At 52.5% G+C, this 16473-nt stretch overlaps 4 protein-coding genes across 4 annotated transcripts; 3 read left to right on the forward strand and 1 right to left on the reverse strand.

Moving 5' to 3' along the window:
• The first annotated feature begins 9855 nt into the window (after positions 1–9855).
• LOC136577820 (histone H1-like) lies at positions 9856–10503 on the forward strand. Its single transcript, XM_066577744.1, has one exon. The coding sequence runs from the start codon at positions 9856–9858 to the stop codon at positions 10501–10503; it is 648 nt and encodes a 215-aa protein (XP_066433841.1).
• A 651-nt stretch (positions 10504–11154) lies between these two features.
• On the forward strand, positions 11155–11565 carry LOC136578112 (histone H3). The gene has a single exon (XM_066578014.1). The coding sequence runs from the start codon at positions 11155–11157 to the stop codon at positions 11563–11565; it is 411 nt and encodes a 136-aa protein (XP_066434111.1).
• Positions 11566–14464: 2899 nt separating this feature from the next.
• On the reverse strand, positions 14465–14860 carry LOC136577821 (histone H2B 1.1-like). The gene has a single exon (XM_066577745.1). It carries the CDS (start codon positions 14843–14845, stop codon positions 14465–14467), a length of 381 nt encoding a protein of 126 aa, XP_066433842.1. The 5' UTR covers positions 14846–14860.
• A 320-nt stretch (positions 14861–15180) lies between these two features.
• LOC136577822 (histone H2A type 1) lies at positions 15181–15621 on the forward strand. The gene has a single exon (XM_066577746.1). It carries the CDS (start codon positions 15181–15183, stop codon positions 15571–15573), a length of 393 nt encoding a protein of 130 aa, XP_066433843.1. The 3' UTR covers positions 15574–15621.
• The last annotated feature ends 852 nt before the right edge of the window (positions 15622–16473 follow it).

A 16473-nucleotide genomic window follows, 5' to 3' on the forward strand; every position in this document is an offset into this window, starting at 1 on the left:
ACCGGATACGAAGGCCGCGTGCTTGGCTGTTTTCCCAGAAGCGCCGTGTCTAGATAACGGCTGTTCTACTACGTATATAACTTTCACTGTCTCAGGCCGGAAATCCGGACTTTACATATATGGTTATGCGGTGAATTTCAGCCAATGAGACCATTGCCCATTCCTAGTGATGAGACCAAAGGGTATAAGACCCCATGTAATCTGTAATAAAGTGCGCAGTCATGTCCCCGTGTGAGGAACTATACCAGACCTCCGTGTGGAGTGTCTCTTATTTACCGCCAGCAGCGGGGCATTGGGGTGGGCCTGATTGGTGCTGTATGCAGAATTTTCCCTGACAACAGGATCCTACACTACCACTGTCCCTATCTCAGCAGCACTTTCCCTATACTCTGCATAATAGACTGCAGCCCGAGATTTAAAAAAAAAAAAAAAAAGTGCAAAACTGCTCCCAGCAGCCACAACAGTAATGCACACAGTCAGATGTAGCCCTAAGAAGGGCCGTTGGGGTTCTTGAAGACAGGATCCTACACTAACACTCTCCCCATAGTAGCAGCAGCACTTTCCCAATACACTCCCAGTGTGTGTCTGAGGCGAGCCGCGGGCGGGCCCGCTTTAAATATTCTAACTAATAGAGATGAGCGAGCGTACTCGTCCGAGCTTGATACTCGTTCGAGCATTAGGGTACTCGAGATGCTCATTACTCGAGACGAGCACCACGCGGTACTCGAGTCAATTCCATTTCCTTCCCTGAAATGTTAGCGCCATTTTCTGGCCAATAGACATGCAGGGAAGGCATTACCACTTCCTCCTGTGACGTTCCAGGCCTATCCTACCCGCCTGCAGTGAGTGGCTGGCCAGATCAAGTGACCCCCGAGTATTTAATTTGGGTCAGCTCGCGGCTCGCCACAGTCACACACTGAGAGAGATCAGGGGCAGTGCTGCTGCTGCTATAGGGAAAGTGTTAGTGTAGGAACCTGTGTACAAGAACCCCAACGGTCCTTCTTAGGGCCACATATGACCGTCTGCATTACTGTTGTGGCTGCTGGTAGCAGTTTTGCTTTTTTTTTTTGTATATCGGGCGTGCAGCCCCATTACAGCTATAGCGTTCTCAGGCTGCAGTCTGTACTACTTAGTATAGGGACAGCGTTGCTGAGATAGGGAGAGTGATAGTGTAGGATCCTGTGTACAAGAACCCCAACGGTCCTTCTTAGGGCCGCATCTGACCGTCTGCATTACTGTTGTGGCTGTTGGTAGCAGTTTAGCTTTTTTTTTTTTTTTTTTTTGTATATCGGGTGTGCAGCCCCATTACAGCTTTAGCGTTCTCAGGCTGCAGTCTGTACTGCATAGTATAGGGACAGCGTTGCTGAGATAGGGAGAGTGGTAGTGTAGCATCCTGTATACAAGAACCCCAACAGTCCTTCTTAGGACTACCTGTGACCGTGTGCATTTTACAGGTTGTCGGATGGGAGTTGTAGTCCATCACTATTGCACAGCTAGGCCTGTTTGCAGCCTTCCGTATATATATATATATATATATATATATATATATATATATATATATATATATATATATATATATATATATATATATATATATATATATATATATATTTATTTTTATTTTTTTTCTGGCTGCAGTTGGCGTTAGAATACCACTGTCAGCCTCCAACTGTACGCCAATAATTCCAAAATTTTTTACACCGCTCTGTGTCTGCGGTCAACTTCACGCACAACATACGGCGACAGCCCCTGGTAGAGGGAAAGTCATATACACGCTATATAACCAGTATTCTTTTTTAAAAAAAAAGAAAGAAAGAAAAGCTCCTTCTTAGGGCTACCTGTGACCGTGTGCATTTTACAGGTTGTCTGATGGGAGTTGTAGTCCATCACTATTGCACTTAGGCCTGTTTGCGGCCTTCCTGACTATTGTTTTCTGCCTGGAGTTTGCCTTACTATACCGCTCTCAGTGACAAAGTCTACACACATAATTCCAAGATCATTTACACCGGGCTGTGTCTGCAGTGAATTAGAGACGCGCAGCATACGGCCACAGCGACTGATAGAGGGAACGTGATATACACACTATATAGCCTGTATTCTTTGACCAAAAAAAACAAAAAGCTCCTACTTGGGCTTCCGCTGACCGTCTGCATTTTACTGGGTGCCTGGCGGGAGTTCTGGTGCATCACTATTGCATTGCTTCCATTTTTTTCTGCCTGGAGTTAGCGTTACGATTCCGCTCTCTGCGTGAAAGTGTACGCATATGATTCCATAATTATTTACAGAGGTCGGTGTCTGCTGTATTCGTAATCCACCATGCTGAGGGGTAGGGGTCGAGGATGTGGACGCGGGCGAGGATGCGGAGTTCCAAGTGAGGGTGTGGGCACAGGCCAAGTCCCTGGTCCAGGTGTATCCCAGCTGGCTGCTGCGGGATTAGGAGAGAGGCAAGTTTCTGGGGTCCCCAGCTTCATATCACAATTTGTGGGTCCACGTGGTAGACCTTTATTGCAAACAGAGCAGTGTGAGCAGGTCCTGTCGTGGATGGCAGAAAATGCATCCAGCAATGTATCGACCACCCAGTCTTCTACGCCATCCACTGCTGAAACTCTGAATCCTCTGGCTACTGCTCCTCTTTCCTCACAGCCTATACTGCTGCTACAAAAATGGTACTGGGGTCTGCATACGCTTCTGCTACATAAATGTTACAGGGGTCTGCTGATACTGCTGCTACAGAAATGATACATGGGTCTGCTGATACTGCTGCTACAGAAATGTTACAGGGGTCTGCCTATACTTCCACTACAGAAATGGTACTGGGCTCTGCCTATACTGCTGCTACAAAAATGGTACTGGGGTCTGCATATGCTTCTGCTACATAAATGTTACAGGGGTCTGCTGATACTGTTGCTACGGAAATGTTACAGGGGTCTGCGTATATTGCTGCTAGAGAAATGTTACTGGGGTCTGCCTATACTTCCACTACAGAAATGGTACTGGGGTCTGCCTGTACTGCTGCTTCAAAAATGGTACTGGGGTCGGTCTATACTTCTGCTACATAAATGTTACAGGGGTCTGCGTATACTGCTGCTAGAGAAATGTTACTGGGGCGTGTTTATACCTTTGCTACAGGAATGTTACAGCGGTCTGTCTATACTATGGGTGCACTAAGTCTTCCCATCGCGGTGTTTTACCTATGTGGCACAAATAGTACAGTGGCTGACTAGGCCTGAATTGCTGGCCGAGGCCACGTTGCTTGGCGGGGCGAAACTCTCCCATGGTTGGGCACTCCGATTTCTTCCTGTGTAATACCATCTTTGTGCACTTACAGCATAGGCTAGGCCAAGGAACTCAAAGACTGCCCCTTCCAGTGTTGAGCTATCTATGTTGTGACACATGGATTTCTTGTTGCTATGTAACTCAGGGCACCTTGGGTCACAAAGGTGGAGGCTTGGAACCGAGCCTGACCCCGGGCCCGCTAACGTGCTTCCCACACAGACTATAGCGGGTCCTGGTCATGGTGTCTTGGCCTTGTAATGCCACCTCCTCCCCCTTGGGGTCAGGGGATCAGCAATGCGCATCATGTGCTTTCTCTAGTGTTACCACAGTTATCAGAGAAACTTGTTTGGGCCAAATGAGATGAGCGTAACTGCATTAACGTTACAGGAGCCTGCCTATACTTCAGCTGCAGAAATGTTACAGGGGTCTGCCAATACTGCTGCTACATAAATGTTTCTGGGGTCTGTGTATACTTCATCAACTAAAATGTTACTGTGGTCTGTCTATACTGTTACTACTGAAATGAACCTAATACTCGGCCCCACCTATACTGCTGCTACGGAAATGTTACTGTGGTCTGTCTATACTGTTACTACTGAAATGTACCTAATACTCGGCTCTACCTATACTGCTACTACGGAAATGTTACAGGGGTCTGTCTATACTGTTACTACTGAAATGTTACTAATATTAGGCTCTGCCTATACTGCTGCTACGGAAATGTCACTGTGGTCTGTCTATACTGTTACTACTGAAATGTTACTAATACTGGGCTCTGCCTATACTGCCGCTACGGAAATGTTACTAGGGTCTGTCTATACTGCTGCTACTGAAATGTTACTAATACTGGACTCTGCCTATATTGCTGCTACTGAAATGTTACCGGGCTCTGCCTATACTGCTGCTATGAAATTTTACTGGGCTCTGCCTATACTGCTGCTACTGAAATGTTACTGGGGTCTGTCTTTACTGTTAGTATTGAAATGTTACAAATACTGGGCTCTGCCTATGCTGCTGCTACTGAAATGCTACTGGGCTCTGCCTATACTGCTGCAACTGAAATGTTGCTGATGTCTGTCGATACTGTTACTACTGACTAGGGATGAGCGAACGTGTCCGTTACGGACACATCCGCACCCGGACACCGGCTTTGCCGAACACTGCAGTGTTCGCGCGTAAGTGTCCGGGTGCCGCCGGGGGGCGGGGAGATGCGCGGCGGCGCGGGCGGCAGTAGCGGGGAACAGGGGGGAGCCCTCTCTCTCTCCCTCTCCCCCCCACTCCCCGCCGCACCCCCCCCGCACTGCCACGGCGGCCCCCGAACTTTTTCGCCCGAACACTGAAGTGTTCGCAAAGTTCGGTGTTCGGGCGAAAAAGGGGCGGAGCCGAACGTGTTCGCTCATCTCTACTACTGACATGTTAATAATACTGGGATCTGCCTATACTGCTGAAACTGAAATGTTACTGGGGTCTGACTATACTGTTACTACTGAAATGTTACTAATACTGGACTCTGCCTATACTGCTGCTACTGAAATTTTAGTGGGCTCTACCTATACTGCTGCTACTGAAATGTTACTGGGCTCTGCCTATACTGCTTTAACTGTAATGTTAGTGGGGTCTGTCTATACTGTTACTACTGAAATGTTACTAATACTGGGTTCTGTCTATATTGCTGTTACTGAAATGTTACTGGGCTATGCCTATACTGCTGTTATGGAAATGTTACTGGGGTCTGTCGATACTGTTACTACTGAAATGTAACTGATACTGGGCTCTGCCTATACTGCAGCTACTGAAATATTACTGGGGTCCGTCTATACTATTACTGCAGAAGTGTTAATAGGATCTCCCTGGACTTCTGCAGCATAACTGTTAGTGGGGTCAGCTTATACCTTTGCTACAGGAATATTACAGGGGTCTGTGTATAGTATGGGTGCACTAAGTGTTCCCATCGCAGTGTTCTACGTATCTGACCCCCAAAAAAACCCAGACTGACTAGGGCATGTAGTGCAGGCCGAAGCCAACCTGTATTTTATCTCACGTTACCTCAGCTATCCGGGGCACTGCAATGGGATCTATGTATGTACCGTCGGAGGCTTTCAGGGACCCACCCATGTTGTGGACCCACACAGCTTCCATAGCAGAGTTGTACCTGCCTGGCACTATGAAAAAAAACCCAGACTGACTAGGGCATGCAGAGTGGGCCGAGCAAACCTGTATTTTATCTCATGTTAGCTCAGCTATCTGGGGCACTGCAATGGGATTTATTTATGTACCGTCTGTGGCTTCTTGGGACCCACCTATGCTGTGGGTAAACACAGACTTCCCATAGCGGAGTTGTACCTCCTGTGACTATGAAAAAAGGCCAGACTGACTAGGGCATGCAGTGTGGGCCGAAGCCAACCTGTATTTTATCTCACGTTACCTCAGCTATCTGGGGCGCTGCAATGGGACAAACAAGAGGAGCGATACAGCGCTAATGAGATGTGCACAGCTACGCAAGCATTGGAGTCCGCTCTAGGCCCACGATTGTTGAGGGTTTGTGCAGAGGCCTATGTCCTGGGTGCAGTGAAAGTCCGCTTCCTGCCTACGATTGCTGAAGCTGTTGGCCGAGGACTATGTCCCGGGGGAACTGCAACTGCGCCAGGTTGGGGCTGTGCAACTTTTTCCTGCTAATCCAGTCATTGGAGCGGTGAAAGGAAAGCTAACTGATTTAATGAGCCCGTCGCAGATGAACTAGCATTGAAGTCCGCTTCATGCCTACGATTGCTGAAGCTGTGGGCCGAGGCCTATGTCGTGGGCGCGGTGCAAGTCTGCCATGTTTGGCCGCTCTGATTTATTTATTGTTCAGGTCTTGGGTTGCCTAGGAACCATCCATGCTGTTGGTGCAAACTTAGTTCCCATTGCGGTGTTTGACCTGTCTGGCACAAAGACACTGACTGACTTGGGTAGGGGACAGAGTGCAGATGGCTTTCCCCTTGCGGTGTCGATTGAGCTATGCGGCACCTAGACAGAATGAATACTGTGTGGGCACATGGATTGCCTGTAGCTATGTAACGCATGCCCACGTTTGCAGCTCCTGATGGAGGTGGCACAGGATTGGAATGAAGATCGAATGTCAATGTCTCACTTTTGTGTGTGCTGCGGACGCAGGGCCATGTGGGGGGGGGGTTGGGCAGCATGTGACCCAGGAGAAGACGCAGCGGTGTGTCCCGCAGGCAGTGCTTGTGCTTGGTTGGAGGTAGTGTGGTGCTGAGCTAAAGTGCGCCTTGCTAATGATAATAATAATAATAATAATAATCTTTATTTGTATAGCGCCAACATATTCCGCAGCGCTTACATAGACAGGGGGAATACAGAAAGACAAAATACAAACATTACAGAACCACGGTTACATATAGTAATCAGTTGATGGAAACAATAGGGGTGAGGGTCCTGCTCCAACGAGCTTACATACTCCAAGTAATGGGGTGATACAGAGGGTAAAGGGGCTGGAGATGTGCACAGTATGGCGAGGTGGAGAGTGAGGGATGCTATACACATAGACAATGGTCAGACATTTAGCCGTGTGACGGCAGAAACGGTGTGACTGCAGGAGCGGTTTATGATGGCTAGCAGGGATTGCAGTCAGTAGGTCAGGGAGCATGTTATCAGGCGGAGTACAGAGAGGTTTGTTTAGGGAATGCGGTATGCCTCCCTGAAGAGGTGCGTTTTTAGAGCACGCCTGAAGTTCTGCGAGTCCTGGATTGCTCGGGTAGCCTTTGGTAGTGCGTTCCAGAGGACCGGTGCTGCTCTGGAGAAGTCTTGGAGGCGGGAATGAGAAGTTCGAATTAAAGGGGCGCTCAGTCTGGTTTCATTAGCAGCGCGGAGAGCCCGGGCTGGTTGATGGATTGAGATGAGGGAGGCGATATAGGGTGGCGCTGTACTGTGGAGGGCTTTGTGGATGAAGGTAGCGAGTTTGAATTGAATGAGGGTTTGTCCGCAGTTTGTCCGGAGCTACACAATGCTACAAGATCAGCATTGAGGGGCATTTTCTGCTCAGCCATCGTGGTAACTTCCCGGAAAACCTTGGTGCCCTCAGCCATGAGCAAGGTGGACGATCCCACCAAGATGTGAAGGTCATGGAGGCAGGGTATCAGGGTAGACCGGGTGCATATATCAGGGCCGACTATTATTGGGGCATCAGACCAGATTGCCAAAGATTGAACAACACTCCGTGACAAGATATCAGCCTAACTATTTCCCTTTACCGCTACTACTTGCACACAATGTGACACAAGAACACTAGACCCTTTGTACGGACACGGCGACCTTTACATAAACATTACATTCAGAACTCATTTATTGTATTGTTCTCCATTGTATGTCCATGTTGGTCATTGTGAGCAGATTATTGACCCACCGGCCGCACTGTGTACTGCGGCTACTGCCTTTACATGTATGACTGCAGGTAGATACAGTGACCGGAGACTAGTGGGTTAAGGGTTAAATGTACATAGCTAGGCCGGTGTCCCGTGGGAAGTCACGCATGGGGCAGCCCGGACAGGGAGCTCTTCCGTGAAGCTTCTTGATGGCACCCGATGGTATTTATTATCCTCTCCTCCCCACGGGGGCATCACATAGACATAGAACAAGAGCAGCGTCCGAGGCAGCTAGGAGAGCCCGTCCTAGAGAGCGCTGCCCCCTCCCCTCACACCTGCCCGGAGGAGGGTTCATGGGAGGGCATGAGGTGCAGCAAAGCCGGAGTGACCCTACTGCACTGAGAAGGAAGCTGGAGGCCGGCCGGGAGACGGAGCTCAGCTACAGGTGTACTGATGCCGTACCATCTGCGTTGCTCCTATTCACTTACAGCTGAGCGGCCCTGGTGCATTATGTCTCCAGCGGATGTAAGGGTGGAAACATGGGTTGGGAGCCCCGAGTTAGATGGTACGTCTAGGCGAGGGGCACGACGGTGGACCGGCTGCCGCACACACACCTCCCCACATGTACCGCCCATTCCCCTGGCAAGCTCACATATCTCCCAGGCGGATTCCCATCTCTGGTCCTGTCTCACACATCTCCCCGCCGGATTGACATCTACTCTCGTTTCCCCCCGGGCGCTCGCTGGACAACTTTGTCTGCTCCCAGCTCCTGTCCCCGTCGGCCGCAGCAGCCGTCGCCGCTGTCACCCTACGCGCTGGCCTCCGCTCCCGTACACCGATGGCATTGGCGCCGCTGCCACGGCGAACCCCGCTCTCGCTGTCCATGGCGCCGCTGGTGGCCAGCTCTGCCGATGACTGTGAGCTGCTTTTTTCGGCCGGAGCAGCGGCTTGCCTACAAGAGCTCCACTAGCTGCCCCTGCACTGCTCTCTTTCTGGGTAGCCTCATTGGGCGCTAAATAGAAGAGCTGATTAGCGATCTGGAGGGGTATAGGGGACGGGGTTGTGGGGGAAGCGGGGGTCTCACAGTACCGATGGTCCTTCAGGGTCTGTGAAAGCTTTCTGGACCAACACGCTCTGCCATAGGAATCCCAGCGGACACTGTACAACATCTGCTGCCCCCGGGGATCTACAGTGCAACCCTCCCCGCGGGTTCTGTACGATGTCACCGACTGCGGCACTGGATCTGGCGCTGAGAGTCCCGCTGTATCACTGCTCCGCTCGGACATCAGTGACTGACAGGCCATCGCCGGCTGCAGGAGACCCGCGGGTAGAAGGCTTTGTTCAGGCGTCATTTCTTGGCGATTTACATCCCGATTAGAGCGTTGTTAGATGCCACCGCTCTTCAGCCAAATCCCAAGTTCCATCTTCACCGTCAACGATTGATGGGAACTACAGAGCCGATGCAATGGCCGTCACGTCCAGCACATGGTATCCCTGGGATGATATAGAACGGGCAGCAGCCCGCGGGAGGAGATGCACCTGCAGAGAAGAAGAATCGCTTCTTCTTGTGGACAACCACACCCATCATGTCCGGGGTATTAAAGGGACGATAACGTGTGACATTCCCGATCGTCTGAGTGTACAGGGGGGTACTGGATTTCCTCATCTTACATTGCGCCGCAGTATAGAGAAGTCTGCAGTATATACAGTATACATTCAGCACCCGGGAGCTGGCAGTGAGCGGAGGCGCAGCCTGTGCTACACCTCTGGGCTCTCGGCAGCTCCTGGTCGTCCTCGCATTGTGCAATCAGCTTCTGCACGATGGAGATTGTGGAGTAGATCCTGGGGATGGTGACAAGTGCCGGGAATAGAGGGAAGGCGCTCCCGCAGCGGTTTTATCTCCGCAGATACGCGGTGATGTGCAGATCGGGAGAACTATGGCGACGATCTCGTGGCCTCCTCTCCGCTCCTCCCCGGAACCTCCGCCAGCAGCGGCTATAAACAGTTGCATGAGATGTCAGAGAGTGAGGAGTCACGTTGAAAGCGAGCTCTCCTGTCCGGTTCTGACCGGTAACGGACTCTTATCCCGGGCAGGGAAGCACAAGAGGAGAACGGAGCGGAGAGGAGGCACGGATGGGATAAGGCACTAGCTGTGCTCAGTGTCAGCCAATAGCAGCTCAGGACGGGCCTGCTCAGTATTTGATTACCGCAGCACACAATGGCAGAAACCGCGCCAGCCGCCGCTCCTCCTGCCGCCGAACCGGCTGCCAAATCCAAGAAGCAGCCGAAGAAATCCGCCGCAGGGGGCGCCAAGAAAAGCAAGAAGTCCTCCGGTCCCGGCGTGTCGGAGCTGATCGTCAGAGCCGTGTCCGCCTCTAAAGAGCGCAGCGGGGTGTCTCTAGCCGCCCTGAAGAAGGCTCTGGCTGCCGGAGGGTACGATGTAGAGAAGAACAACAGCCGCCTGAAGCTGGCCGTCAAGTCTCTGGTCACCAAGGGCAGCCTGCTCCAGGTGACAGGCAGCGGCGCCTCCGGCTCCTTCAAGCTGAACAAGAAGCAGGAGACTAAGGACAAGCCGGCCAAAAAGAAGCCAGCGGCTGCGGCCAAGCCCAAGAAGCCCGCTGGAGCCAAGAAAGCGGCGAAATCTCCTAAGAAGGCTCCGGCCAAAAGCCCGAAAAAAGCAAAGAAACCTGCAGCGGCCGCCGCCAAGAAAGTGGCCAAGAGCCCGAAGAAAGCCTCAAAGCCGAAGGCCGCCCCAAAGCCCAAGAGGGTGACGAAGAGTCCGGCTAAGAAGGCGGCCAAACCCAAAGCTGCCAAGAGTCCGGCTAAGAAGGCTGTAAAAGCCAAGAAGAGTGCGGCTAAGAAATAAGCTGAAGCCGCCCATGCATTTACCCCACAAAGGCTCTTTTCAGAGCCGCCACCTTCTCACCGCAGAACTGTATTATCACTGCCTCGAATTCTGTTCTAGATAGCAGCGGCCCCATAGCGGCTACAGGGGACTTCATATCAGTTGGGAGTCTAGGGAGCGAGGGGGAGGCTGTAGAGGGGGAGTAATACGAGACATTGTCGCCGCATCATCCCCGTTACTGTTGGGCACTGTGACCTATACAACGCGTGTATGGATGCCGGGCTGAGTGTGAAGAGGGAGGGGACTCGCCGACCTAATGCATTTCCCATAAAATCAGCGCAGCTTCTAATGGGGGAGACTGCCGTGCAGCGTGGAGTGCGTGTTTCTGCGGACATATCAATGCAGGGAAGCAGCTGAGAACATGATTTCACAGACACCCGTACGTATCATGCAATGGCCTGATAGGGTGAGGTGGGGCCAGCCTCTGCCGAACGCTGATTGGTCGCGGGCATCAAGCGTTTTGGCGGGCTAGTGGTTTGTTTGAAAAAGCCAATGAGATGTAGGGGTCGTTGTTTCTAAGAGCCAATAGGGAAGAGCAAGTAGGGTATAAAGGCTCTGCTCTTTCTACGGCTCCCATCATATCACATCTGTGTGCATCTCTACAGTAGAGCTATGGCCAGAACCAAGCAGACCGCTCGTAAATCCACCGGAGGGAAAGCTCCCCGCAAGCAGCTGGCTACGAAGGCCGCCAGGAAGAGCGCTCCTGCCACCGGCGGAGTGAAGAAGCCTCACCGCTACCGTCCAGGTACAGTGGCTCTCCGTGAAATCCGTCGCTACCAGAAGTCCACCGAGCTGCTGATCCGTAAGCTTCCCTTTCAGCGCCTGGTGAGAGAGATCGCCCAGGACTTCAAGACTGACCTGCGCTTCCAGAGCTCAGCGGTCATGGCCCTGCAGGAGGCCAGCGAGGCTTACCTGGTAGGACTGTTCGAGGACACCAATCTGTGCGCCATCCACGCCAAGCGGGTCACCATCATGCCCAAAGACATCCAGCTGGCCCGCAGGATTCGCGGAGAGAGGGCTTAGATCTGCTCTGGGCACCGCATGGAACACAAAGGCTCTTTTCAGAGCCACCAAATCCTCCTCAAACGAGCTGCATCCTGTCCTCCGCTGTCATTTCCCCAACTCGGGTTCACAGCCAGCCTGTGCTCTCCCCAATAATGTTCTGTCGTCAGCAGCAGGTGGTCTGTTAACCCCTTCAGTGACCTAGTCAGTTCCTCAATTAATGCCATTCTCTCATCTTTCAAATGTAGTAGAAAGAGATTTGAATCTCCGGCAGACTGTTATGAACGTGGTTGATCAAACGTGTCCGTATGAGGCATCTATCTGTGCCTGTGGGCCGGGAAGGGATTAGTGTTGAGGATCTATTTATGTGGATATTATCTCATTATACGAAGAAATACAGCAATACACAAAACTATACTAATTAATACCGCATAATGGGATTGGGAACCGGCCGGGAAACTGTTGAGAATTGTAAGAATACGCGTTAAATTCTAAATTCCAAACGGTTCTGTGTTAAACCAATCAGCAAGGAGAGGGGCGTGGCCAACATGTAATTGCCCCAATAGGAACGCCTAAACTGTAGTCATTGGTTACTGTTTTCAATCTGGTCCGCGGTTGTGTAGCTAAGGGAGGACGCTTGAACCGGTTTGCAATTGCTTTCTACTTACAACGTAGAAGATGTCTGGTCGCGGTAAAGGAGGGAAAGGTCTTGGGAAGGGCGGCGCCAAGCGGCACAGGAAGGTGCTCCGTGATAACATCCAGGGCATCACCAAGCCTGCCATCCGCCGTCTAGCTCGCAGGGGAGGCGTCAAGCGTATCTCCGGTCTCATCTACGAAGAGACTCGCGGCGTCCTGAAAGTCTTCCTGGAGAATGTGATCCGCGACGCCGTCACCTACACCGAGCACGCTAAGAGGAAGACCGTCACCGCTATGGACGTGGTGTACGCGCTCAAGCGCCAGGGCCGCACTCTTTACGGCTTCGGAGGTTAATAATTCTGCTCTTTCTCCATAACACAAAGGCTCTTCTCAGAGCCGCCCACCTCTTCCAAGGAAAGGCTGTAATACAACTCCCTGTGGTGTCGCTGCTGCCTGATTGCCCATCTGTTCTGATACGTGTAATCCGCCCTATATCGGATGCCTGCCATCACCCCTTATGCGTTGGCATTGTTAGTGGCCAAACTCATTTAACCCTTTGAATCACACTTTATGCCCATTGTTGTTCTTTGCGTATGCTATAGTCAGCCGTGTTCCCCTCATGACGCCTTCCCGCAAGGTCTTTGTATCATTAAAATGAGTTGTCTTAACTAATACTCGAGAGAGGGGGCGGGGACAAAGTAAATAAATGCCTAGATGCGCACATACATACTTCAGTTATTGCGGATAACAGAGATTTAAGCGTTCTATTAAAAATACCCCCCACCATGATGACCCCTAATGCCAGGGAATCTTCTCTTCTACCAGGAAGCCGGCTGCGGCGCACTGAGTGTATGTCCTCCTTGTACTAAAGCATACGGCCTGCCAGCTAATCCGTGTAGTGCTACCATATTGGAGGCGTCCTCTCATTTAGAAGTGCTGCAAATTGCACCAAGCTCTCCTAGGGACCCGCACAGCCATCATTTTACATAGAATTGCCGTCATAGCAGCCAGCTCTCCCAGCGTGCTGCACTGATTTCCCATTGCGGGACTCTGGGAGACCTGGGTGATATAGCCGGAGCACTAAATTAATCTAGGGAAGAGGTTGGTCTCTGAGAAATCCGGGATGCCCGCTGTTCTCCATGCCAGACTGCCATCTCCGCTCCCGTTCACCTGCGGCCGCTGCCACGATGGTCTCTGCTTCCGTTCACCCTGCTGCCGCGGCTACTCTGGTCCTTGCTCCATTATGGTCCCCGCCCCCGTTCCCCATGCGGCTGCTGTAGCCGGTGCACTGCCCCTCTGGTTCTCGCTCCCCTCCGGTCCCTGCACCCGGGAAGGCTGCCACTTTGGTGACTGCCATCTCCTCTCCGGTTCCGCTGTCACTGTGGTCCCCTCAGGTTTCTACACCGACATAGAAGGGGGTTCTTCATTGTAAGAGCAGTGAGAGTGTGGAACTGTCAGCCCGAGGACGTGGCTGATGGCAACTTCGATAAAAGGGTTCAAAAGGGGCATGGGCGTCTCTACATAAGCAGCTGGTGAAGGTGAGGCTATTCTCCCCTTGGCCCCCCTCCCCTTTCCTAGCACCCCCAGTGCTCTTATTTCCAGGCATCCCCGATTGCCTCCGCTACTCACTACAATGCACTACAGCCCCCAGCATGTCTGCCTACTACCCCTTTCCCTTTGTGCACCCCACTGCTTTAGGGCGCAGACCCGCATATCCCCTGTAGTCTTCTGCCTTCCGAGCACTCCAGTACAGCTGCTACTTGTGGTCGGCATCCCCCTCCGACGTCGACCGCCTCGTGTAGCCACCACGCCGACCCCACAGCATAATCCAGTCATGGCCGCACTGTGCTCCGGGTACCTCGGTGGCAAAAACGCTGCCGCTTCTCTAATGGCTAATTGTCCGCAGCTGCATCACCGAATCCACGTAGCGCCCACCTCTATGGAGGCGTCCGCATAGCGCGGCTTCGGTCACCGCACGTATCCCTAATCTGCAGCGCAATCAGCATCGCGACCCCCGACAGAGATACAGTTGTGTAGCGCTGCAGGGAAGATTTCCTCAAATCCAGTACATAGACAGAGAACAACTCCGGTGCACAGAGACAAAGACGAGTTGTTCAACGCAGGGGACTAAGTAACCGAGCCGATGTATACACAACCTTTGTTACAGAGGAGCAAACGATGATGCTCCCTACACAACCGGGAGGTGACAGCTCTGCTGTAGACGGGGTGGGGGGCTCTTAGAAGAGCCTTTGGGGTGATCGTGCACGGCGGGCCACGGAACAGATTACTTAGCGCTGGTGTACTTGGTGACGGCCTTGGTGCCCTCGGACACGGCGTGCTTGGCCAGCTCTCCAGGCAGAAGCAGGCGCACGGCGGTCTGGATCTCCCGGGAGGTGATGGTGGAGCGCTTGTTGTAGTGAGCCAGGCGGGAGGCTTCCCCTGCAATGCGCTCGAAGATGTCGTTGACAAACGAGTTCATGATGCCCATGGCCTTGGAGGAGATGCCGGTGTCGGGGTGGACCTGCTTCAGCACCTTGTACACGTAGATGGCATAGCTCTCCTTCCTGGTCTTCTTACGCTTCTTGCCGTCCTTCTTCTGAGTCTTGGTCACGGCTTTCTTGGAGCCCTTCTTGGGCGCTGGAGCAGACTTGGCGGGATCAGGCATGATAACGTAGAGATACTTTCCCAACTGGTGAGAACAGAGTTCCTGCACCTCCCAGCGCTGCGGTATTTATAGCGGGGCCATGCAAATGAGTACCGCCGTCTGCTTGCTGTTCTACTGGAGCAGCAAAACATGTGACCCCTGTGAGCGTCTTAGCCACGCCCAGTGCCGCTCATTGGTTCTTCCTCAAGTCTGGCCTCTATTGGGGGGATTGAAAGCTACCCAATTGGAGGAGAGGAGGGCGGAGCAGCAGGTTATAAAAATTAACAGAACTGCGCCTCCTCGTTATCACAACTTTCAAAGTGTTTTATCCTAATTCTGCTTTCCTGTGCTACAAGATGTCTGGACGCGGCAAACAAGGAGGCAAAGTCCGTGCTAAGGCCAAGACTCGCTCATCCCGGGCAGGGCTGCAGTTCCCTGTCGGCCGTGTGCACAGGCTTCTCCGCAAGGGCAACTACGCTGAGAGGGTGGGCGCCGGCGCTCCGGTCTATCTGGCAGCAGTGCTAGAGTATCTGACCGCTGAGATCCTGGAATTGGCTGGCAATGCCGCCCGGGACAACAAGAAGACCCGCATCATCCCCCGTCACCTCCAGCTGGCTGTGCGCAACGACGAGGAGCTGAACAAGCTGCTCGGTGGGGTGACCATCGCCCAGGGAGGCGTCCTGCCCAACATCCAGGCCGTGCTGCTGCCCAAGAAGACCGAGAGCAGCAAGACGAGCAAGAGCAAGTGATCGCGCCGATCCCTCCATAGAACCAAAGGCTCTTCTAAGAGCCACCCACATGCTCCTTACAACAGAGCTGCGCCGCTTCTATGCTGTGATACTCGGTGGCCGGTACGCCGGCTGCACCGGGCAACTAACTGTACAGGACTTTCTACAAGGAGGCAGAGATTGGGGCGGATGCCAATTTGGCCATCCCTGTCACCGGCAGAAGCGCACAATCGTCCTGCTCTAGGTGACCTCATGTCCAGAGGACGGGCGGCTGTAGGACTCGCTCACCAGTCCTTGCGATAACGGGTTAACAGAGTCCTCTGTTAGGTCACGTATATACAAGAATCGGAACGCTTCAGTTGTGTTTCGGATAGAACACCCAGCTTTCTCAGGGTCCTGCGTGGGCTGTATGCTTACAAAGCGTTGCAGCCGCATCATCCAGCCCTCTCAGAGCTCTGCACGGTCGCCCCCTTAGAAGTGCGCTCATCATGTCACTCCACAGCCATGCCCTTTTTGTGGAGGTGGAGCTATATCACCCAGCTTTCCCAGAGCCCTGCACGGCACAGGCTGGTTTTGGATTATAGTAAACCTACAGGGATTAGACGTCCTCTTGCGTTACGGGTGGAGCAGGTAGAGGATTCCACCGCCCGTCGTAGGGCTGGGATTAGGGGGTGTATCTGAGGGTTCTTTACCTCCAGCCCCCGAGCGCCTCTATATCAGACGGCCTGGTCACTGATTACACGTGTTACATGGATGGAGGACAGGAAGAGCGGGAGACGCGATCAACTGAGCGGGAAGTTCAAAATCTCCGGTGATCAGCCAATGAGCAGGAAGAATCTGACTATAGCCCCGCCCATAGGCGGCACTAAAACCACCCGACCTCCAACGGCAGGTCTGTTAACCCTTCACCGCACTCATTAA

Source organism: Eleutherodactylus coqui, chromosome 8 (assembly GCF_035609145.1).
Source record: "Eleutherodactylus coqui strain aEleCoq1 chromosome 8, aEleCoq1.hap1, whole genome shotgun sequence".
Lineage (NCBI taxonomy): Eukaryota > Metazoa > Chordata > Amphibia > Anura > Eleutherodactylidae > Eleutherodactylus > Eleutherodactylus coqui.

Excerpts from the sequence above, each read along its gene's own strand:
- LOC136577820 (XM_066577744.1), top strand. The coding sequence starts at position 9,856 with ATGGCAGAAACCGCGCCAGCCGCCGCTCCTCCTGCCGCCGAACCGGCT.
- LOC136577821 (XM_066577745.1), bottom strand. The coding sequence starts at position 14,845 with ATGCCTGATCCCGCCAAGTCTGCTCCAGCGCCCAAGAAGGGCTCCAAG.
- LOC136577822 (XM_066577746.1), top strand. The coding sequence starts at position 15,181 with ATGTCTGGACGCGGCAAACAAGGAGGCAAAGTCCGTGCTAAGGCCAAG.
- LOC136578112 (XM_066578014.1), top strand. The coding sequence starts at position 11,155 with ATGGCCAGAACCAAGCAGACCGCTCGTAAATCCACCGGAGGGAAAGCT.